At 42.1% G+C, this 23,275-nt stretch overlaps 1 protein-coding gene and 1 long non-coding RNA gene across 2 annotated transcripts; one reads left to right on the forward strand and one right to left on the reverse strand.

Annotated features, from left to right (window-relative positions):
* Window positions 1-4,419: 4,419 nt before the first annotated feature.
* LOC111247537 (protein LSM14 homolog B-like) lies at window positions 4,420-7,608 on the reverse strand. The gene is made up of 4 exons (XM_022798570.2): window positions 7,348-7,608; window positions 6,867-6,980; window positions 5,920-6,281; window positions 4,420-5,696 (listed from the first exon to the last, which is right to left on the reverse strand). The coding sequence occupies exons 1-4, from the start codon at window positions 7,475-7,477 to the stop codon at window positions 5,148-5,150; spliced, it is 1,155 nt and encodes a 384-aa protein (XP_022654305.1). The 5' UTR covers window positions 7,478-7,608; the 3' UTR covers window positions 4,420-5,147.
* A 132-nt stretch (window positions 7,609-7,740) lies between these two features.
* On the forward strand, window positions 7,741-15,056 carry LOC147756726 (uncharacterized). The gene is made up of 2 exons (XR_015324652.1): window positions 7,741-8,107; window positions 12,654-15,056. It is a non-coding gene; the product is annotated as an uncharacterized LOC147756726 (long non-coding RNA).
* The last annotated feature ends 8,219 nt before the right edge of the window (window positions 15,057-23,275 follow it).

The following is a 23,275-nucleotide window of genomic DNA, read 5'->3' on the forward strand; positions in this document are numbered from 1 at the left end:
TGTTAACCGAACATAAAAGCGGACGAACCAATATGTCTGAGGGTTGTTCTCTGCTGAGATCGATTAAAAAAGTAAATTATTAGGCAATATAAAGGGATCCTGCAAGTGGGTATTCATGTTACGATCCGATCGCAATCATAAAACGAGATATGCGTATGCACAATATTAGTAGTGCAAGTAGATCAGGAATCATAGAACAAGACATGAAAAATGCGTGTCAAACACATGCGCTGACGTGAAAATCTTATGCTAAATAACGAGTATACGGCTTTGAATATTTCTCGTAGATTACAAATTTAACGTGGTATAAATCAAATTTAACTAACGATGCAAATCAATGTGGTCGTCCTCCGAGCAACTGATGCAAAGGAATCAAGGAGATAATGCCGTGGAAGAACGTTTGCAAGGCTGAATAATTTTGAGGTATATCATTGATTGCAATGAAAGGTGAGCACAAAAAGCAGAAAGAGAATAATAACAAGTGCTCGAATTGATCTGTATAATTATTATTAGTGAAATGGCTACGAACGAAAATTACTGACGGGTACGGCCATTGTCGAGTCGAGTGGTATTGCTAACTCACAAATTCTATCATGAGTATGCAGAAATAAACCATGTAAGAGCATAACCAAAAGATCAGTATACGTGGGAAATAACCAAAGGGCGGCATCGAAAAATCAACATCCGAAATGCTGCCATTAGTACTAGAATTAGTGCTATTGGCAGTTCTTATTAATAAAAGACGAAAGCCAAAGAAGATATAACTTTCAGAGCTCTATACTTGGCGGTTAAGTGAATACCAACCGATTCGTTGTTGCATCGCTCAGGTACTCTGAACTTCGATACCAATCGGTTCATTACTACTGGACAATACTGTATGTCTCAATGGCTCACGGTAAACGATCCCAAAACTGCTAACGATGATCACGGCGACGATAATGATAGTAGTATTAAGTGTCCTTTAGTAGAATTGAGGATGGTAAGATAAGATAAAAATGACGTCACCGCGAACGATTGCAACAAGGAGTAGCAAGATCTGCGAGAGTAAAGTATATATATGAATCGATGAAAAAGGGTAGAGCGCGGACGAGAGCGTGATATAAATCATGAAACAGTAAAAAAAGGGTGAGTAACGTGGTACAGCTAAACTATGGGAAAATAGAATAAAGATCACGGTGAAGACAGGTGCAACGCCTACGAAACGAATTTCGGTCAAACAGGAGGAAGAGAGAGAAATAAATATGCGAGGGTGTTTGTTGAGATGAAAATGTTCTTATTGGGGCCCCAAAGTGAACCCCTATACAGTGTTTAAATTATTTAGCGGGTATTCTAGTTAGGTTGTGTCATTTTTTTATAATGGTGATCTCCCAATATTTTGTGTTATTCTTATATTCTGACTATAGCTAGGGGCCTTGAATTGTACGAATAATGTATAAATCATCTTGTACAATGAAGTATTTTTTGTTATCTATCTAGTTAAATTCAAGTAGACTATTGTATATATTTTATATATAAATAATAATAAAGTCAAGTCATATTTGATTTTTTTTGCGATAAGTAGAAATCTACCTTTGCTTACGTAGAAGTCATATAAGTGAATCTGGTGTCGAGATTTGAGAAAATATCGTTCATATTAATATAACGTGTAACCTATACATGAATAGCTTCAAGCACGTTCGCGACGTTGAGAGAAGACGTTGCGAGTGATGCTCTTAAGACTTATAGTTGCAAAATTTCTCGCCGTGTGCATCTGTATTTAAAACAAGTCGCAGCACCGCAAAATGGCAATCCGTATTGTATTTTTTGATTGGCATAACTATTGCTGCAATAGAACCAAGCTAAATTCAAAACTTTGATTTGGTGCTGCTGAGAAACCAGTGCGTATCACCTAGCCAAAATAAGCTACAGATATGTGTGTTGAAATTAACTTTAGTGCCCTACATAGTATTTCCCCATTTATGATTTTTGGATGACCGTAATTTTTTTAAACACAATACGTTTCGTTTTCATAATGATTGTTAAAATAGACAAGATAATAGAAATCGCTTAAATTTTAGTAAACAGTATCGTAAATCACTCAGTCTAATTAGGAGCATGTATACTATTATAAGTACGTATAGAAAAAGGTTAGAACCACAATTGCATAACTAGCTATGCGTTACCTTCTGCGAAAACAGTCTGGTCCAGGATGCTATTCAGGCTTGAGCTGAGAGGGCTAAGTCGGTAATAGTAACGCATGAACTTCTACTGTTCCTGACGGGTCGTATAACGAAACATCAGAGCCTTAGTGACGGAAGGCTAAGCGACGAACAGCGAGAACTTCCGGACGAAATACGATTAAAATGCAGCTACTGCAAATCACTACTCTTATTCCTTTGTTCTCGGGCTATCTATCTCGCTAAATTAAAATGTGTAATAATAAGGTCTTCTTCCAGCCTTCAACTGATAACGGCTGATACACCCGTCGTCAATATAATGACATATGATGAACACGAACTGCTGCTGCTGTCCTCCATTGCGGTGTGGACGAATGGACGACGATGGTTTGCTGATGAATGAAAGGTTGCTTTCCCAATGAGGTCGATGAAATAGTATCGGCGGCCCAATGGCCTAGTGTGCCTGTTACAATGGGACCTGCCTGGACTCCGGTTTCGTAGAGCAGGCAATGCAGATTACGAGAACGGCGGTTCCGCACTGTCATCGAGAACCGCCGCCGGTGATGTGACTTAATGAATTTACAACGATTGACCTGGCCGTACCGACGAAGGTGACAGAAAGTTCACTATTAAGGTCGGCTGGACTGTCTCTACAGTATTATTATCCCTATAGAACGCACTGTCAGCCCATGCTCGCCAACCCATTCTGCACTCTGTAACTGCCTGTTCTCTCATATGTTCACTATTTACAGCTATTCCTCTGTCGCTTGTGGCGGCACAAACCGAGGCAGCCGGTAGCTTCGGCCAGATTATACGGTTGGGTCAAATTCTCTTATACCAGATAACGAGTGCGCAATGGCGTAAAAGGCTCCGGGCACATTGTGGCCGTTGCATGCAGGTTATCAGTAACATGCGCGCACCCGTTGAGCGATACGCTTCATCAATGATATCTTTAATTCTACCTCGCTTTCGCTTGTTTGCTTTGTTGATTTTTCTAGTTATGCAATCTTCTGCAAGGCCTCATATAGGTGATTGGAGAAAATACAGAAGCACAAGGCAACCGAATTGATGTATTCATTGGCTATTTGAGGATATGCGCATTCAGTCGAATCGTTTCTCAGTAGCGGTAATATCCACCTGTACTGTCTGCTCAACAATGGTAAATGGTTATTTTCCCCTGAAGAGAGATTTGAAATAAGCTAAACAGAAGCCTTAATTAAGACAGGCCTGCTTTGCTACTAGCCAGGTTGGCTTTGAGCCTATCCACACGAAGCGAGTTCCTTTTTTCAGAAGCATTTCGAAAGCGCAACAAGACATCACTGTTAATAGAAGTTCTGACAGATAAATATGCAGACGTGGGACTTCAGCGCGATAAAACGAAGTGCGTAAAACCAAGATCCGAGCAACGAAATAAAAATTGAGCCTGGTTGTATCAGACAGTCACTATCCCAGTTTCTGTAAAATGTGCTTACTTCACATTACAAGATTCAAAATATTTCTTTATTGCCATTTACTGAGCTACTGTTTACACAACAGACCGTTAGATTAAGGAACTTTATTTTTATAAAAACATAAATATATATGTATTCATATATACGTATTTAGTAAACGACGCTTTCTATCACGTCCACTCATATGACTAATCCCTACCGACCAGTAAAGCCCACTATATGGCTCAATATATCTTACCAAGTCTCATAGCAGACACAGGCATTCTTCCTGTATCATTGATTAGTATCACATTTATTGATAGCTTTTATGAATGTTGCCGTACTCTTACAATCTTACTAAACAGGCTCGCTTCATTGTAAATTGCAGTAAAATTTCTTATAGTAAGAAGCATAGTTTCCAGTTTGTTATGTATTTATACTATATAATTTCATCTGTCTATCGAATGTATTCATGAAGCAGATCATTATCTTACTATCAAAGCGTTTGTTTATTAGGTTAATTAAGCTTTACCAGTAAGCTATTTGACGTGATGTACAATCGTTTCCCCTCTTTGAAGAGCGTGTTACTTACAGATTTATCTACAATAAACTATTCCAAAAAACCTTTGTTACACTTAAAATGAATGGCTTGCTTAAAGAACGATTTTTAAGTATTCAGAAATACAGAATAAATATGTCAACGTACTCAACGCTGCTCCTATGTATCTTATGTGTTGTCCTATTTGGCCTACCCTATTCGTTGCCAGTGGATGAATTGTCAAAGAAAGACAATCTCACTACATAACATATCTGTCCTAAACGGAAGACAGCAATTTTTCTTTAGTAGATATAACTTAAGTATATCATAATTATTTATTATCATCATCTTCGATTGAAGACCCATTAATCGAGCCACCGATCAACAACATTCGCGACACCCTGTATACAGTCGACACATCATGGAATTGTTGTTAGTGGCTGATGTCGGATCGTTGTTGCAAGCGAGAAAAAAGTCCGATGGGTACTACTGGGTAAAAAGTGATATGGAAGCACACGTCTCGCAGCTCTACTTTAGTTATCGTTGTTCACCGGAGCTTGGGTCTGGGTCACTGGTAACACGCTCAGGGAAAGGTAAGCGAGGAGGTGGTTATTAACGGTCCCAGAGGGAAATCAGGCCGTGATAACTCTAGAAGTATTTCAGCCGAATCCATCGACTAGAGTTATGGCAAATGAGACATCCACAAACTACAAATAAGGCCACTTAAGAGCTACACACAGTAGGTTACATCAACAGAAATTTAGGTAGATAAAGAAAGTAATAATGGGGAGCAAAAATATACCGGTAAAACCGGGCCGTTATTCACACTAACAATAATAAACGCGTATATAATTAGATATATGTCCACCACAACAAAGACCTCCTGAGCTGAACGAGGGAAATGATTAAGTTTTGGTATATTGATAAATGGAGATTCGCTCGTTGTCAGGGAACTTAGCTAGACCCGTGGTAATGTATCAGCGACCGTTTCCGTTCGCGTGAATAAAGTGAGTCGCCATTTTCTTAGTGAGCCATCGCCATCCGTTGGAACTGTCTGCGATTACCGCGTGAATAACTTCCGCGGAAGAAACTTCTGCGTCCTGGTAAATAGGTTATACCGAAAGTTTCTTTATTCGCCTGCATCATCTGACGTCGCGTGAGGCGTTGGTGTCCTTCAGTCTCAGTGGTCATCGATAGATTGTCATAGAAACTTTTATCTTGATTATAGACAGGCTCTTTTAAATCGTGAATAGAATCACTATTTGTATTATCTTTGCCGTCATCCTTTGCATCTCCCTTGGCTCTGTCATCTTTGATGCTAAGCTCCTTAAACTTCTCGTGCGCCTGATCAAAGTCAAAGTCATCTGTGTATAACTTTGTCGAGTTTTCCGATACTTGGAACTTGCCAACGGGTTGCCTGCGCTGGGTTCGAGAAGGCGAATTTGGTGTTCGGTCAGCCTGACGTCGATTCAGATGAGCGGGAATCTGTGGGATACGCGTGAATTGGCGATTTCCGCGGTTTGAGCTGCCTGCCGAAAGCGAATCGGTAGTGAAGGACACATGGCGCGAGTTCTGCAAAAGTTGCAGAAAATGATAACGATGGTGGTCATTCCAAATCACTCCGGGACGTAACAAGAAACACCTAATCAAAGTTGATTGCGCATGTTCTAGCAAGATCTATCTTTTTTCTGTTACTGCACCTGTTAATTTTACCACCTGAATGATGACGACCGTCTATCCCAAGACCACAACCATCACTGATGGCTTTGAAGTCCAGCCAACGTGGGTGACTCACCTTGTTTGCGTTGCGGGCCTGAATCTGTTTCTTGTTCTTGCCACTGCCGCTCGCAGCTCGTCGTTGGCTCCGGTGTTGATTTTGATTTCCGTTGCGATGTGCGTTCTGATTTTTGTTGCGGTTAACTTGTTTCTGAGGGCTGCCATTCTGCTTCCTTTGGTTGCCTTTGATGGAGCTGTTTCCATTCGAAGCTGCTTCCTTCATGAGAAGGTTGACGTCGACGCGCCGTTGACGAGGGCCTCCGACACCAAACAGACTCATTACGGAATTATTAATCTGGCGTTTTGGTGGACGAATGGACACTTGCGAGTTTGGAATTATCGAGACAATGGCTGGATCTTGGTTCATGTGACATTCTGGATCTACGTAGGCAAACATTGGAGACCGATACGATACAGAGCGATACCAATTCGGCCGATCGACGTATCGGTGTTGGGTAAGTGATCATCCGTCGTTGTAATAATCATCACAATCAGCATCAAAAAGGGGCAGTTCAAAAAATAGGCGACGCATTAGTTCGACCTCAACGACCATCATACGACACTGCTTGATAGCCCTATCAATTACTCAACATCAGATGGATCTGATTTACGATTTGCCTATGTTGACGAAATAACAATGTCACCGTCAAATAGCCTAGAATTTTAAACGGCCTCTCTTCGACTATTGAAGATCATATGTAAGCGAAGATGATGGCAACATCTTATGTGTTTAAAAATCTAACTACATTTGAAACAAAGGTCAAAATGACCAGAAGTACATAGGCATGTAAAATCCTCAGAGATTAGCATTTGTACCTGTGAGGTCACATTGAAGGTCACCAAGAAGAAGCAGAGATGAATCTACACATTTTCACCTTAACAAATACGTCAGTGTCGAAGCGAAGGAATATCAAACAATTTGCGTGCTTATATGTACGTGCTGTCTGAAAGGTTACTTTCACTCACTTAAAACTTTGATTGAGGAGAGTGACAATCCGTCGAACGTAATACTGGGTACTGGGTTCGGTGATGGCGTAATGGTCTGTTCGACCTGTCGGTTTTCCGTTCCTAAACACCACACTGTTACAAATAGAATTTGAAGAGCTGTTAGGATAAGCAATCTCCATGAAGAAGTTCCTCTTGTATTCATTCGCCTTAGACATCGCCTATTGACATAGTGTTAGAGATGCTTGCCTTAAGTTAGATTCCTTTAGTGTAATACTTCATCGAAATCGAATGTACATACACTTCGACAGTAACGACCGCTATTTAATTTCGATCGCCGTAATTGGCAACGAACTGTAGCTGCAATAAAATCTCATCTAATCTCCTCGTTCGATTATCGGCTCATAGCCAGCTAATCAGAACCACGTGCGCTACGGTCTTGGAGCGATCCAGCAGAGCGCATGTTTATCAAACACTTTCAAACCATGCTTGAAGAACTCACCGTTTTCCAGAGTAATCGTACTATCTTGGAGACTGAATGAAGTCAGCGTCCCCTCGAAGCGCGCACTTCCCTTGGTGATGACCGAGAGTTCTCTCCCAAGGGCATCGTAAAGGGATCCAAACTGTGTCATGTTGCCCGTCTCCACTTGCTATGTTCTGTGAAAAATCTATGACCTGTACAAGCTAGGTGTCTACAGCTAAATGAAGGCGGCGCGAGATTCGACTCGCCTATCAACAGATTGACAAGAAAAGAGACGGTATGCACGTGTTGGGCGTTTTTCTAACAGAAAATTACTGTGGGGGCGCTAATGGTCAAGCTCAAAGGGTTTTCGTACTACGTTGCAGCCTTTTAGAACGTACATGCGCGTGTTACGTCTATAGTAGATCCGCTATGCAGCGCTTTGCACGTATGTTTGACGTGTACACATTTAAACACATACAGACGTAGCCAAATGAGAACAATCACTTACTGTCGTCATTAAATTATTTGATCTAGCGCCGACAAGCAACACATTCGATTCGAACGTGAAGCCCTGATTGAGTGAGCTCACAGGTAAATAACGTCTGTGATCTGCCCCAGCTTGTCGTGACAGAAGATCAACCAGGCGACGCTGTAGATTGGGGTACATAAATATTGGTCGTTGATGAATTGCGTTTGCGGAACATTGGCAAACTTAACATTGACTGCTTAATTTTGCTGCATCGAGTAAAGTGGGCTTGAAGAAACGAAACATATACCTTTATACACAAAGCTTCTTTATGTAAGTACGGATAATATTGTCTCCAGTACCTTTTCTATTGCGTTTGTCAGAATCGATAGTATTTGCTAATAATATGGGATATCATAACAATTTCACAATGAGATTTAAAATTATGAATATGTTACGAATAAAGATATATCTACTCATGTACATGGGTTGTGTTGTCATTTTACATGATTTTCCAGTTACATTGTTACCGTAATATTTTTGTTCTTTTATAATGAACGACAGTAGCAACAAATACGTAATCATTCTCATTTATTTAGCGCTCCGAACATTGTTTCCGTAAGACAGACCTTAACATATCGGTTATATCATATTATTAATAGCAGTATTATTCAAAAGATCAACATCATTTGCGGTATGCTATTCAACCAGCCAGCCAGTCAGTCAGGCAGGAACGTTACGTTCGCATTGTAGCGCATTTAGTTCTGGGAAGACCTAACGTTGTCCTCAGCATTGTAGGACGCCCTCTGTACATACATTTGACGATCCAAAATCATACAGTTCAATTAGCAGCATTTGTGACCTTATTTACTGCTTTTTATGCTAGTGATCGTCAATCGCTGCTCACTCCCCATAACCCGTCGAGTAAGTATCGGTCACAGCTATATCCGATGCTATTACCATGTATAAGGAGAGGGTTATTTTATCGTGGCCCCTACTAATGAGGCTGTTAGCTTATCGTTCAAAACCTCGTTGCAGGTCAGCGGGTCCTAACGTGACTGCGCAAAAAACCTGCCTGTTTGAACGCCCTAACCAAAACGCCGTTGACGGCAACAGGAGCTCGGAAAACTTTATGAGACGTAGTTTGAGTCGGGCAAACTCGTTCGCGGTCTCACCTCGTAAGCCCATAGGCATGAAACAAAGCCTAACTGTTAGATTTCGGCAGTCTTACAGTGTTCCGACCAGTCTGGAAAAACAGAAGGCATCTACGCTCGCTCCTGCACTGCTCAAATTTAATAGCATTGAAGATAATAAATCAAGACTGTGCATATGAGCTAGCGACATATTAGGACTCCAAGGAATACGATCACTATGGGCGATCGATCAAAGAACAGCTCAAGTTTTACCGTTAAATGCAACCAAGCCAATTTTCGTATCATGTCTGTGTCAATTTGTTATCAAAAGCATCAGCTGTCTATGATGACGCGAATAAAGTATTACCACGAGTCGGAAATGGTTAAATATGCTCATCAATGAGATTCGACATCGTTATTTGTACGTAAGCTTTACGTGTAAGTATACGTAAAGTTTACATATAAGTACGTAGTAACGAACTTTTATGGAGGATCACCAATAGTAGAGGCTATTGTGATTAAACAGCTTTTGTGAAAAAAAAGTTGTACAAACTTTCCGTTTCGTACGAGTAGTGGTGTGAGAAACTACACTCGTCTGGAGTACCGTACCATTTTACCATAGTGTATCATACACATAGGAGTTCTTCACTTCATGTTTGAATATATACAGGGGGATTAACTCTGCACCTGTCCATAAAGATACCATGTGAAGCGTTTGCACGGTTGTGCAAGTGATTTAGGCAATCTTTTATTGAGTGCTACCTAATTTAGCTAAACACCATATACGTATGGCACAAATGGTTAAACACGAAGGTTCTTTTATTGATGTGTACTTTATTCACTGTGAGTTGAATTTTACCCAGCTATGCTCTTATTCGATCAACATGTAAGCACCAATTTTTCGGCAATTTCCAATTTGTAGGCAAAACCTAGAACACCAGACCAGCGCATCAGGTAACTATGTAAATCAGCACTCCGCTGGTTCAAAGAGATCCTATAGAATGAGTTCTATCAGTTCGATTGGTGAGTTCGAACCGACCTGTTCCAGAGTCTTCCTGTTGATGTGGGAAGCGACAGGCAGAGCCCTTTCAGGGGAAACAATTGAATCGATTGACCCCAACCTTTTATAATTTTGTCCCATCAGACTTTCTCTCTATATCTGTTTGATCCGCTCTAATGGTACGGCAATAGAGAGAAGTCGGATGCGACCGAAGATCGGTAAGCCTGTAATTCGATGGATAATTGTAATAAAATGGTATTAACTTTCCTGCTGTTACTGGATAGCTCTCCCATTGTGGAGGTCGGTGTTTACTTGCCCTCATTGGGTCTACGAGCTCTTCAGCTAGCTGGAGTCTCTAGGGGCTGTACGCTGAGTGGCGCATACACGGAAAACGAGCTGCACGTGCTATCCCCTGTAGTTTTGTTCGTCGAGTCCGCGGGAGACGAACATAGAGCAGCTGTACAAAATCTTGAGTGGTTGGCCACCTCATACAGGAAATGCATGAGGATTGTTTTTACGAGAGATTCAGTTGATCCACAGTCGAAAACTCGCCACAGCCGCGGAGTGATAGTGATTACGTGAGCCGAACCCTCAGATACTATCGGATGAAATGACCTGATACAAACAGTGAAGTAGGGCGAGCAACTCAGTGCACTGAAGTGGCTGCAGTGGAGCACAATCCAACAAGTTCTGTACTCCACATTTGGCCATACGTCAGTAGCCACGAAGTAAAACTACGTTATTTTTCAATCATTTTTCGGTTCTAGATTGCTTTGGTATTCGTATTGCGAAAATGAATGTATCATAAATACGCAAATGATAGAAAATTATAGTTTGTTGCAGCTTGCTGCGATTGAATCATGAATATTAGAGGAGTTCCTAATGTAATACTGGTTGTTTATCTATAAAATATTTCCGACAGTTTTTCACCGAGAAACTACGTTTATATAGTGTTGCGTTCACTAATTATAATAAATACTAATAAATAAATAAATACTACTACACTAATAATATCTACCGTATCACGTGCGCGTTTCGAGTTTTGCACCAGGTACATAAGCCCGTTAAATACTGCTGATCGCTTCTAGCACGAGACGCCCGATTTGAACCTAAACACCACGTGCCCTATATTAACTTATTGCGATAACATAGATATTGTAGTGTTTTAGCCTTATAATAACAATAGAATACAACCATTTTCTCTAAAGCCACATCTCTGCATTGTCAGGGGTAATTACTTATACTAATCTGCTAATTAAAAAAACGATATTTTTCTACAACTGTCATAAGAACAAATCACGACTATCATTATCTGCTCACTTCCCTACGAATATTTTCAAAGTTTGATTTCATTGTTCGAAAAGTAGGGACTTTTAAACAAAGCGTCAGCGCTACACCTATTGCTTTCAATTATAGAGTTACTGTTCTTTAGGACTTCAATATATTAATACCAGTGTAGGCATAGGTGTTTAATGGATATATTTTTTAAAAATATGAATATTAGAAGAAGCAATGACCACATATACGGCACGTGTTATGCCGCTGCACTGATTCGTTATGCAACAGACAAGTGATCTGGCGCGTATTTTCAATTTTTCTTCGCGCGCAGAAATACAACCTTTTTTTTCGTACAGAAAATCGTTAAAAATGAAATATTTTTTATGGTAGCTAGATTCCGATTTACATTGTGCAGCTCGTCTGCTAGTACATGTCTAAGTCATTTGGGAACGGAATAAGGTCTAACAAGACGATTTCAACAAAGATACGAAGGTTAACATCTAGCAAGTAAAGATAAAACGATTCGTATCAAGCCATCGTTTTTGATGTCGAACGCCGCAAACCATCACAGTTTGGTTCGAATATTAACCTATAACGAAATTATTTTTTATATGCATTGTTATATATAGATTATATATATATGTATGTATATATATATATACATACATATATATAGGGAACGTTTTACTTTTTGAAACGCCGTCAAAAACTTCAAAACATTTATCTATTACTTTAAGCGACACGCACTGATTCATTTGTAGATCGATTCCTAGCTATTCTAATTTTTTAATACCTGCTCACTTCAGCCATACTTAAAGCTAAATTGATTACGATTGTTCTCTTCTACAAGCTCGCGATTTAATAAATTTAACGCTTCAATATTTGTTTTAAAAAAACATTGAAAACGTCTCCTGAAAAATAGATGGCCGTTGGTCTTGGTTAATGCAGATTTGTTGAGAAATCTTAACGTATATCTGATCGGAACGTCTCCTTCACAGTGTTCGGTCTAGATGACGTTAGATAATTTTTACCACCATTATATCACGCAGAATGATTGCTTTTTTAAAAAATATTAACGGAATTGTCAGCTGCATTACCTCTCTTAATAATCACATCAGTCCAGTCCAACTTTTAGAGCGCTAGTGTTGTCACTTTGACCCCAGTAGAGGCCTAGCTGCCCAGATAACAAACGGACTGACGATAGTAAAACAGATTTGTCCCTCTTGTGGTCTCTCTGGATAAGGGCACACACTTGTAACGTATAAACGCTTTCAATGGTGTTGTATATCCAGTAAGCGTGTCACTGGGGAACCCTTATGCTCTGTAATATAGTTAGTAGTAGCGGAAGTATAAAAACGCTATATTTCATATAACTAGCTAATGCGTTCAATTAAACACAAGCCCCTATCCATTTTTCCTCTGGCGTATATTTAGTTTTGTCCCTTAATAATGTGTCTTTTGGTTGCAGCAGAAGACAACGAGCCGAGAAAACGGGCAATTGAAGATGGTTACGACAGCCAGTCAATTTGGTCAGCATATAAATGGTCAGCAAGCCCCTGCTTCACTGTCTCCACTATCGCTGCCCAGATTTTCTACGTCTCCAACGCCCAGAGATGGCGTCCTCAGCCGTCTCTAAGCTAACGATAGCTGGCACCACCCAACCAAATCCTTGCTCCCCCCCCCCCCCCCCCACCTCCCCACTGTCACTGCCTCCCAACTGTGCCCTATGCACACGTTTATTTCCTTCCTGCCAGGACGAGCCATTCGCTTTGTTCGTCGAGACGAACCAGAACCCTCGATTCGCAGGCCAGCTCTCATCCCTAGCGTTGACTGTCCCTCAAGACACCCTCAGCCCATTCCACCCATTTTGCCCTCGTCTTCCAAGGCTTCCCTTCTACCACCGCCGCCATTCCAGCATCAGCCATCGGTGCCCCTTGCTATTTGCCTGCCCTGTCATTCTGCCTAAACCCGCTATCCATACGGCGCCACAAGTCCCTCTAGTTTCCTCTGTTGTTGCGAGCCAATCACAGCGCTTCGCATTGAGCAGAAGGCGGTCGCTGGGCGGGGCCAGTCGTTGCCCAGAGGAACGGCCGTTTGGCAGCCCAGTCGCCTAGTTGTAGCCGCTACGACGAGGCTACAAAGACGAGTAAAACAGGGGCAAAGATGCGTGCTAGAAAGCGGGGGATGGGGCATTTGTAGGAGATGGGATGACAGTGGGCGTGCTGTACGGCGGCGGCGGTGGCGGAGTGGCCGCCAGTGTCGTAGACGGTAGCGTCGGCGGTGGACTTGAGTACGTTGGGACATAGTAGGACAGGACCAAGAATGGTCCAAAAGAGTGTTGGACCATTTGGGAAACTAGCAGCAAAGCGCAGGAGCGGAGGGACAGCAGGAACAAAGAAGGGAGAAAAACAGGGGGTTTGCCCTTTTGTCCCTGCTGGGGTAGCCAACAGAGAGGAGGAAAGGGGATGCAACGTAGTTGGTGGAGACGGAATGGGGCAAAAGGCCTGAAGGGGAATGGGCTGGAACCAATTATGGGGATATAGGAGGAGAACTATAGCACTAGCAAAGCGAGGCAGATCAGTACGAAGCTGAACAACCTGAACAAGGCGACTGTATGCGGGTAATGTAGGGATGGTGGGGAAGGGGACAAGAAATAAAGGCGGGGGCATCCAGAAGAGGGCTATGAAAGTCGAGTTTGCCGTCCGACGGGAATGGGGAAAGAATAAAGAGGGCGAATGTAAAGGTTAGGCACACGGAGAGGAGGCAGCTGGTTGTTCGGCCGATTTGCTCAAGATGAATGTCCCCTTGAAGGCTGCGCTTCATTCGCGTTGCACCGCCCGCCAAGTCGGCAGTCCGTTAGCTTTCTGCTTCGGTTTTCGAACGAGAAAGAATGACGATGATGATGGGAAGAAAAAAACTCGTCTTAGGGGAAAAAGCAGCCAGTGAGCCAGCCTTGGAGGTAACGAAACGTGGCTACAGGAACCGGCTGAGGAGTAACGATGAAGCGTACAATAACGGAGGTAAATTGGGGAGACCCTTGCAACTTGGGGGTCCACTTGGATTTGTTAAAGGGGCAGGACCCATAGGGCAGGCGGCGCGGGGGCAATTTGGGACGGGATAGGGGTTCGCCCACCATCCTTTACCCTACATTTTCCCTAGGCCCGTAATACGGCCCTACGGGAAGAACAACGAAAAGCAAAGTTGACAGTGGAGAAGATTTGCAGTGGATGCTGGTAGAATGGTCGAATGAGAGAATAAGAACGTCGGGAACGGCGGGATAATAGACGACAGGAGAAGAGGCGCATGGACGGGCCAAAGGAAAAGTGGCAACGAAGGAAGCGAGAAAAGAACAGAGATTGAGGATCGACTCTAGCTGTAAAGTAACGGATGCGTGCACAGACAAATACAGGAAGTGCAGCCGAGAGGAAAAGATTGATCATTATGAAGCATTAACTTCTTTTTCTTAGCGAAAAAAAAGACACCTTTAGACCATGGAGCAGATTTTGCTGCAAAACAAGGCCATAACGAGCCAAATGTGCCGGAATTATTAATTCAGATAGAAAACTTTTTTAAAACAAAGAAATCGATAACACCTTTTGAGCTTGAGAGATAAAGTCCAATATCATAATGGTCGTGTTCGTCGATGATTTGAATTTCGAGCTGAATTTTCTGTTGGAGCCATACTAATGGCATAAACAATCGAGAAATACATCAGCTATAATTCAACGTGAACTCTAAGTAATTAATTATAATAATAAATGATTAATAAATGATACAAAATTATTGATTTCGTTTAGTTTCCGTATGGCTGAACAGGCATGAAGTCTACTTAATTCAAAATAAATGTCACATTCTGCAGGCTTCATCATGACTCTTTCCGGTATATTTTAATTCCATATGCATTCTAGTTACTGGTGAGCGACGTGCGAATAGCCAGGGTGGATATACGTTATGGGACACCTCAAACGTACGCATCAGGTGCCATCAGCTAATCTGTTAAAGTCTATTAACGAAAAATAAGTAATAGCTAATATCTACGATAAACAGTAATGTTTCATTAAAGCCCCATCGGTGACATTGCGCCTCGTGTTAAGAAAACTAAATTTTTTTATTTTACTGATTGATTTCTTTGGTCCGCTAGTGACCTGGGCAAGGTCAATTAGTTACGAACCTGTGTTTTTTTTGAAAAAATAATTTGCCTACAGAAACGCTAACACCATTCGAACCTGTTAACGTACCGGAAAGGCCGAAGGACAGAAATGTTTTATACGAACGCTGTCAATAAATGATGTTGGGTAAGCCTAGGCAGTACAAACAAATTTTGGAATCTATCTCTAGTGTTCGCCGTGGTCGTTTAGTAACAAATCGTCCGTAAATGGGGGTTGTAATCAGTAACGGTCTGGTTATTTCAGCGGTTCGTCTTCATCATACTAAGGTGCCACACCTCCTGCTGAAGTCGAGCGCTCTTTCAATTGATTTTAGATTACGCCGTGTAGACGTTGCATCACTTGCAAGTTTTCCTCTCGTGAAACATATATACACAAGACATCATAATTATATCTGTAGGAAAATAAGCCACGCCGCGGATAAACGTATATTATTTGTGCAGTATACAGAATTGGTCTATATAATAGGTGAAAAAAAGACGATATTCGTAATGACTATTGTTTTGTCTAGTATAATTCAAATATTCTTTGCGTAGCGGTCGTCGCTTGAGTGCACGCACGGTTTAGTTCATCTTCTTTGTTGGATTTTCAAATTTCCCTCCTCCTTAATAACTGTTAGTCATCTTCTATTTTTTTCTTAAACTAGTGCTCCAGTGTTCATTGATTGTTTTAGGGACGCGCGTAAATTCTGCCATATATAAAAACATGCTCATATTCATATCTCCACTGAAAGGTCCTTTTATTTTCAAAAGTAATACATGATCGCACAAATCAGCCATGATTTGTGCGTTCTAAAGAGATCATAAGATTTGATCTTATTACAGTTACGTTATTCTTGGAAGCAAACATCGGACCGTGGGCGGGCATCGGCGCCAGCTCATGTTCTTTTATTGCCACTGTCGATACATTTGTCGGCAAAACTTTGTTGGGAAAATTTAAACTTCCGCAAAAAAGATTAAATTTTGCCCTACTGTAGCTGGTTAACAGTATACGTAGCATACTATGGAACCAGGTGCAAGAAAGCTGTTTTTTGCTTGAAGAACATCACATATAAGCGTCATTGTCCATTCATAGCTTTTGATAGTAGAGAAGCGTGATTTAGTTCTCTTAAAACTCGTTTAAATACGAGTAGAAGTAACTGGAAACAGTTAAATAGATAATTACATTTACCATAATAAAACTATTTCTCATTATATAATGATAAGTATAACTCTTTACTGTTATCCGAGATTCGAAAATTGCCGTAAATCAGGCAATATTTATCGATATCGTACACAAGTAAGCTGATATGCACCTCACAGGCATACTGGACGAAAATCTGCATTTCGTAATTTACCCCGCTAACCTACGATAAACCTATCACCGGTTCTAAAAACGGTCCCCAGGGTCCTGTTTGCTAGAAGTAGTCCTGCGCGGTGCCTCGTGTGACGAAAGCTGTTTAAGAGCAGACTAACCATAGGATCGGAGACGATCAATTGACAAGACACTTCCACATGAAGTTACGCAACTTCATGCCGAAGCCTTTCCCAAACTCGCACCGAAATTGCGAAGTTACGTCGAAATAGTGGTATGACACACACACACACACACACACACACACACTAAGAGACATACATACACCGTGCGGTCATGTCAATAAGTACGGCAATAGCTGACAGGTGGTGTCTCCCAAGAGATAAATGCTTCAATCACCTAGGCCACAGTATGCACCTTACCGATAATTCTATAGCATAGGCGGCTTTCTCTTACTGCGGCTTTTTCCATAAAGCCATTGGGTAGCGCTCCTATGGCGAACTCAGGGCGAAGCAAGTCGCTCTCAGCGGGTACCAACTCCATGGGAGGTCGAGTACTCCACTCGAGGAGTCAGCTATCTAGCTAGCCTAGTTGCGGCCCTGCATTTGATACAAGTAATTAGTTGTGAGATATCTCTACGAGTGCTGTACTCAGCAGATACTCATATGTGTTGATCATTTCTTCTCAAACGGTTAACCTTTTCGCTTAGAAGAATACATCAAATATACGTACCGACCATTCTATTTGTCAAGCGTAGACGACTTTACAAGTACTGCTAAATACTACTGATCATTGCTAAAACAGACCTATTTGGTCTGACATTTCCTGTACTTTCTCCAGATTTTCGTAGAATATATTGTTTATATGCTTATGAAGTGGACTCCTTGAAGGCATCACTATTATTTCCTTTACTGTATCGCGTTCTTCTAATCTTTACTTAAAGACTCTTTTCTTTTAGACGGTCATCTTAACATGAAGGCTGTTGACACGCAAGCCTCAGACAAATTTACAGTATTTATGCACATATATCCATTGCACCAGGACATCCTTTCATCAAATAGGCGTCATTATTGTCGATACCGAATTTTCAACTTGCTAGTCAGTTCTCAGCTGTATTATTGCAGCCCGTAGTAGTATCCCGCCACACTCCCAGGCCATCCATTGTAGCGGAATCGCATTGACTTTAACTTTTCGGACAACTGACTCCCGTTCCCCTCTTTTTCTATGTGGGTGCGTGTCACTATAAAGCTATGCCTATGTGCAAAGTGAACTGTGCTTGAAGGGAGGCACGAGCCCCCCTTCGAACGAACTCGCGTTTGCGCGTACAGCTCTTCGCGAGGCTGCATCTAGCGCCGGCCACCACTGAATGATGCTACCATCCCCATTGATAAAGCCACTCACTACGGAGTTAGTAGCTCTATCAACTCTGCTGTGGGCAGATCATTTGCTTCCACTCGCGCGGGTGGGAACCTCCGGACGGCCGGGAGTCCTGTCACAGCGCCTGTGATACACCTCTACAAGGTTTCTGCTCGCCAAACTACAACTGCCTGGACGCAGAGGTAGGAAAGGAGGAAGATACAGTAGTAGAAGATTCAGACCGGTCGCCAGTAAGTCCGTTAGCAAGGAGTTTTTGCGGGAGGTGTGCGCTCGTGTGTGAGGTATGAGGTGTGTGCCTGGGTGTGACTCCGTGGGTGAGTTAAATTCTCTTCGAGTTGTCCCTATTGCCGGTGATGTGAGTGAGCTGAGGTTGCAGTGAAGTCTTTGGCTCATAGGAGCAGGAATAGCGCTTCGAAGAAGGAAAACAGACAGAAAAGGAAGGGAGTGAAAAAGCATCGAGTGTATTCGATGCTGTTTGGCTTGCTCACTTGGGAATGGAGCGCGGTTCGCACCTTTTCTTTCTTACTGCAGAGCCTTGGGTAGACGCGACGGAGGCACAGGGAAACTCAACATCAAGGGGGTACTATTGGATAGAACGGAGGAAGTGACTGCAGTCGTAGTGCACACGTAGCAGTAGTAGTAGTAGTAGACAGTTAAGTGAAGTTAGAGGGGAAAAAGAACTTCGTCTTATTCTCATCTCCTTCTATTCAACGAAGAAGTCTTTGGAGTTTCGACTTTTCTGTCCCTGCTCCTTGCTTGCTCAGTCCTGATTTTTCCCCCTAACTCCCCGCTCCGTCTCGCCCCATCGATGACGGGTGAGGTGAGCGGCTGGGGATGTGGCGCCCGCTAAAACGGGTCCCATTTCACCGAGTTGTCCCGATAATAACTGTCGTCTCATAGAGGATAGACCAGTGCGCGATGGTAACTCTGTCGACGCTATAGGTAGGAATCTGAACAGGGAGATCACTAGTACCTTGTAGTAGCAGCTGCGGTGACTAGGGCAGCTCGTGATTCCTTCCGACGCTCCCAGGGACATCAAGCGCACAAAGCTCAATCGCCGGTGGTAAGCGGATTTAGCAACTAGCCAGGCAATTGCAACCATCGTAGTTGATGCATCGGCGCTCACTTAAATGAGAAAAGCGGACGAAGAGGGCGAGGCGGCAATGAGGACATCTGATATGGGAAAGTAACGAAGTAAAACTATGGGGAGGGAATGTTAAAACTATAGTTTATGGAGGATACGCGGATATAAGAGTGGCGGTGGGGGAAGGGGATGGCGAAGGCCGGAGCTGTTTCACTACGTACATGCGTACGAACACCTACACACGCACACGCGGATGCACACAAACGAACAATATGTATATGATACATACATCAAGTTAACTAAGGTGAGAGCTTTAACTTAAACGCAACAATGGGCCCATATGCGATCGCATATAAGAGAGATACTGTGTGTTACCAAAAAGAACTGAAGTGAATGGCTGGCGCTACGCGCAAACAGAGCAATCATCCCCGCACAATGATGAGGACCGTTTCTGAAATCGAGCATCGAATCTTGCGAGAGCGAAGCCCGCTGTGGCTGAAGGTTCGAAGGAAGGTCGCTCCTGGTTTCAGCTCTTGCAAACTAGAGAGGCCGGGAGAGCGATCGTGGAACTTGTAAGTACACAAATAAGTGCTGAAGGAATGTAAATATGGGGGGTACCTTTGAGAGGTAACGCCGAGCATGTTGTGAACTTGGGGTTGGGAAAGAATGAGGAGCCAAACGGGTTGTGAGATCTCCGAAGAACAGTTAATGGTGCTGATAATATGCAAGTGTTTAAAGAGAGGTGCTTAAGGACTCTTCGAGTTAAAAGTCAGTAACAACGATCGCTCAGATTGAAGTGGCAATTGCTATATGTGCCGGTACGCATTACCCTACATATGCAAGCAAACACAAGTATCAAGTCGGGACAGTCGGGTCAGCAGTGTCGAAACTTAAAATTGCAGTAATTAGTAGCCACTAGTCGCATAAAGTTAGTGTATTTAGTAGGTTAAGAGATGCGTAATTATGGGTTCACTTTATGCATAGCCACAATGACAGGTCTACAGACGATTGTTAAGGGTGATGAGAAATGATGTTCTCAGACCACGGGAACTAGAAATGGGAATGGGCAACTCAGAGAGATACGTCTAAGCCTAAAGTTAAACTGGATCTCTGTCCTAAAAATACCATGATTTGTGTTCTGCGGGACTAGAGGAATCTTATACGTCGGTGAGCGCTTGAAAGGAATAAGACGATGAATAAGAATCTGCATATTGTCCAGTCGCATCGACTTAACAGGGGTGTCTGACAGAGAAGAGCCGATAGACAAAGCGAAGTCATCCATCTGCACTACAATGCCGGACTACGGAAAATGAAGATCGTTGAACTCATCCTGCAAGAACTGCTACAGTAAAAGATATCTGCCATTATCTCCAGACCTCGCACTGACAAATGACAGTTTCAACCTGGGTGGGGACCTTTTTTAACACCCTTGGCGAGACATTGTTGAAAAGCCCCCAAACATATTGTTGAACACGTTGAATATCTCCTAGCTTGTTTATTCATTTATTATTCGTTGTGGGGTTTGAATGTCGGTTCATTTATACTGTGAACGATGCCCGATTTAATAACATAAAATAACGGGCTAGAGAAATAGATTTCCCTTTTTCGATGTATCGTATAATATAACAATCTTTTCTCAGTCGTATGCACACATATGGACCTTATATGCAAATACGCGAAAAGTCGTCTGCATATCAACAGGAAACAGGGCGGTCTCTGTGTAGGCATATCAGATTGTCCTACTTTTGCATACGACGTTTATCGCATTGCCGTTGGGATCGTCTTCATTTTCAGTGTCAACGATAATCGTAGGCCTTCTTTCATACCGCAAAACAAGTAGGTACACCGGATGCACACACGGCTCGGGGGGTGAATCACAAGCATAAAAAGTGCTATTTTCATGGGTCTATAAGTAGCCAAAATAATTGCCACGTATATTGTCACTTAGACGAATATCGAAAGTATCTTTCAGTGGGCATTGAAACAGCAAAAACCCATTAATTAAGTTATGCAATTTGAACTGTGGCCTGTTAACGACGGCAGAGAGTTATTGCTAGACATAACAAACACCCGGTAAATGCTAAATATAGTCATGTTTTCACATTGTTTTTCATCGAACAAAATTTGCAAACTGCCACCTTTGGTAACGGCGTCTCGTTGCCTATGCTTATTAAAGGCCATAAACCAGGACAACTCAGACAAATTATATAGTCATTCATGTTCTATGAAGGAGATTTTTTCTGAGAAACGAACGTTTTCTGTCTATACGTTTTATTTTTAGCAATCAGCGGCTGCGAGCTTTGTTGTTTTAATATCATCACGTACTCAAAATAGTACACTTCGAGACTTCATGCTGAAAAGGACGTCACCGAAAGAACATTACTCCATTCAGTTTCACTTTTGATAGGCGAACGAACAAAACAATTTTAGAGATAGTAGCATCTTATGATTCATTAACAAAGGTACACAATTTATATTTTGAAGAAGTTGAACCATATGTCACGAAGCCGACGTATCTGTATAAAGTAACTCCTATTATCTTATCGACCACCCTTCCGTGTCTTCTAAAATCACAGACACGGAATGACGTGGTAATTTTTGCTATTGCATTATCATTACTAGCAACAATGATGTATCATAGTTATTAAAAATATACCCACGAATTAAAGCACGTGGCTCCGGTTTGCTCCACCACGGTTTGCTCGTCGTCGTCGTCGTCAAAAGGCCGATTTATCTGTGTTTCAGTCGCCTTTTTATTATCTTTGCCGCCTTTATTCAAATTTATCTTTACCGCCATACGTCAGTGATATGCGCTAGTTACAGCCTTCCTAATACTACCAGTCTACGCAGTAGTCTCGTCGAAAGTTACCACACATCTTATTGATTTCCTCATTGATTCCCCTCCTATTTTATGGTTTGTTCATTAGCGACTTCATATTCGACGGACGGACTTTCCTGCCTTGCGTTATCGCTCAGCGCGTCCGCGCGCCTTCGTACACGAAGTATCTTTGCTCATACGCTAATTGACAAATCAAAACAGGTCGGGGAAGTAGTCTCGAAGTTCCGGAAAGTAACCCGTCGTCTGCAGTTCAACTTCTAGCCGCTGAATATTTAATACTGTTACCACGTTCAACGATAAATCGAATTGCAGCAACCTATATAGGACCGAGCAGCGCGTTCGAACGGCTGCAAGAAGGAAATAATCCGCTCTATCTAGTTTATATCGTACGTTTCTATAATTGATTATAACTCTTTGAGTGTTCGCCGCAGATATAGGCCAACATCGATCTTAACAAGGCAGGCCAATTTTTTATTTAAAGGTTGATTTATGCCTTTTTCTTGGATAATGAATATAGTAATGGGGATTCACCCACGCTTCGGTGTCATGCTTTCAGTGTTAATAGAAATATTTGTGTTACCATGTGGCTGTCTCCGGGAAAACGCGCTTCGGGCTCCGCATAAAATGGTTCTAAAATCTTTCAATCGATTGTTTCAGTTTATCATTAAAAGTAACGATATGGTGAATAGTTGTTGACAGGCCAAATTTCCTGGATAGAGTCGATCGTTTGAGATAAACGGGCCACGCCTTCAAAGTTCGCACTAAGGCATATCTGTTAGGAACCATATCGTTTCTGTGTGACAAAATAAATCCTCATTTTGTGTTATTTACACAAAATAGATAATTTATTAAACAAAACATCTTGTTGGTAAGCCCGATTTAACGAGCTATACGCCTTGTATAATATCAGCTCTTTTCCGGTGGTCTTCGATTGGTTTCAAGGGTCAACATACCGAGTACATGCGCTCCTTGAGAGTCAGCATGGTTTTACAAGTTCCGCTGAATCAACGGTGTCTCCTATCTGCCCCTGCGTTATTGATTTAAATATGTACAGGATATCCTATTTACGGTAAATAGAAATGGTGTAGAAATAGAAGCGCTCACTGTCTAGTTTCAAAATATGTTTGGGACATCCGCTCCATACTAAATCTCTCTCGTAAGCGATGCTATTTGTAGCTATTAGTTGTAGCGCGTCCCTTAGATACCAGACATATTCTAACTTCTAGGTTGCCCTTTTAAAATATCTTTTGCAATATTTAACACAATCGAGCACCCAATACTAATTTATGAGGCGTCTTCCTCCCTAGTTTGTAACTAACCATATCAACCAT

This window comes from Varroa destructor, unplaced genomic scaffold, assembly GCF_002443255.2.
Source record: "Varroa destructor unplaced genomic scaffold, Vdes_3.0 BEIS01000003.1, whole genome shotgun sequence".
Taxonomy (NCBI): domain Eukaryota; kingdom Metazoa; phylum Arthropoda; class Arachnida; order Mesostigmata; family Varroidae; genus Varroa; species Varroa destructor.

What these genes read in the sequence shown, in the direction of transcription:
- LOC111247537 (XM_022798570.2), bottom strand. Translation starts at nt 7,477, where the DNA reads ATGACACAGTTTGGATCCCTTTACGATGCCCTTGGGAGAGAACTCTCG. An exon ending in CTCCTCAATCAAAGTTTTAA is followed by an intron (nt 6,282 to 6,866) that starts GTGAGTGAAAGT and finishes TTGCCTACGTAG; the next exon opens with ATCCAGAATGTCACATGAAC. An exon ending in AGGCCCGCAACGCAAACAAG is followed by an intron (nt 5,697 to 5,919) that starts GTGAGTCACCCA and finishes CAACTTTTGCAG; the next exon opens with AACTCGCGCCATGTGTCCTT.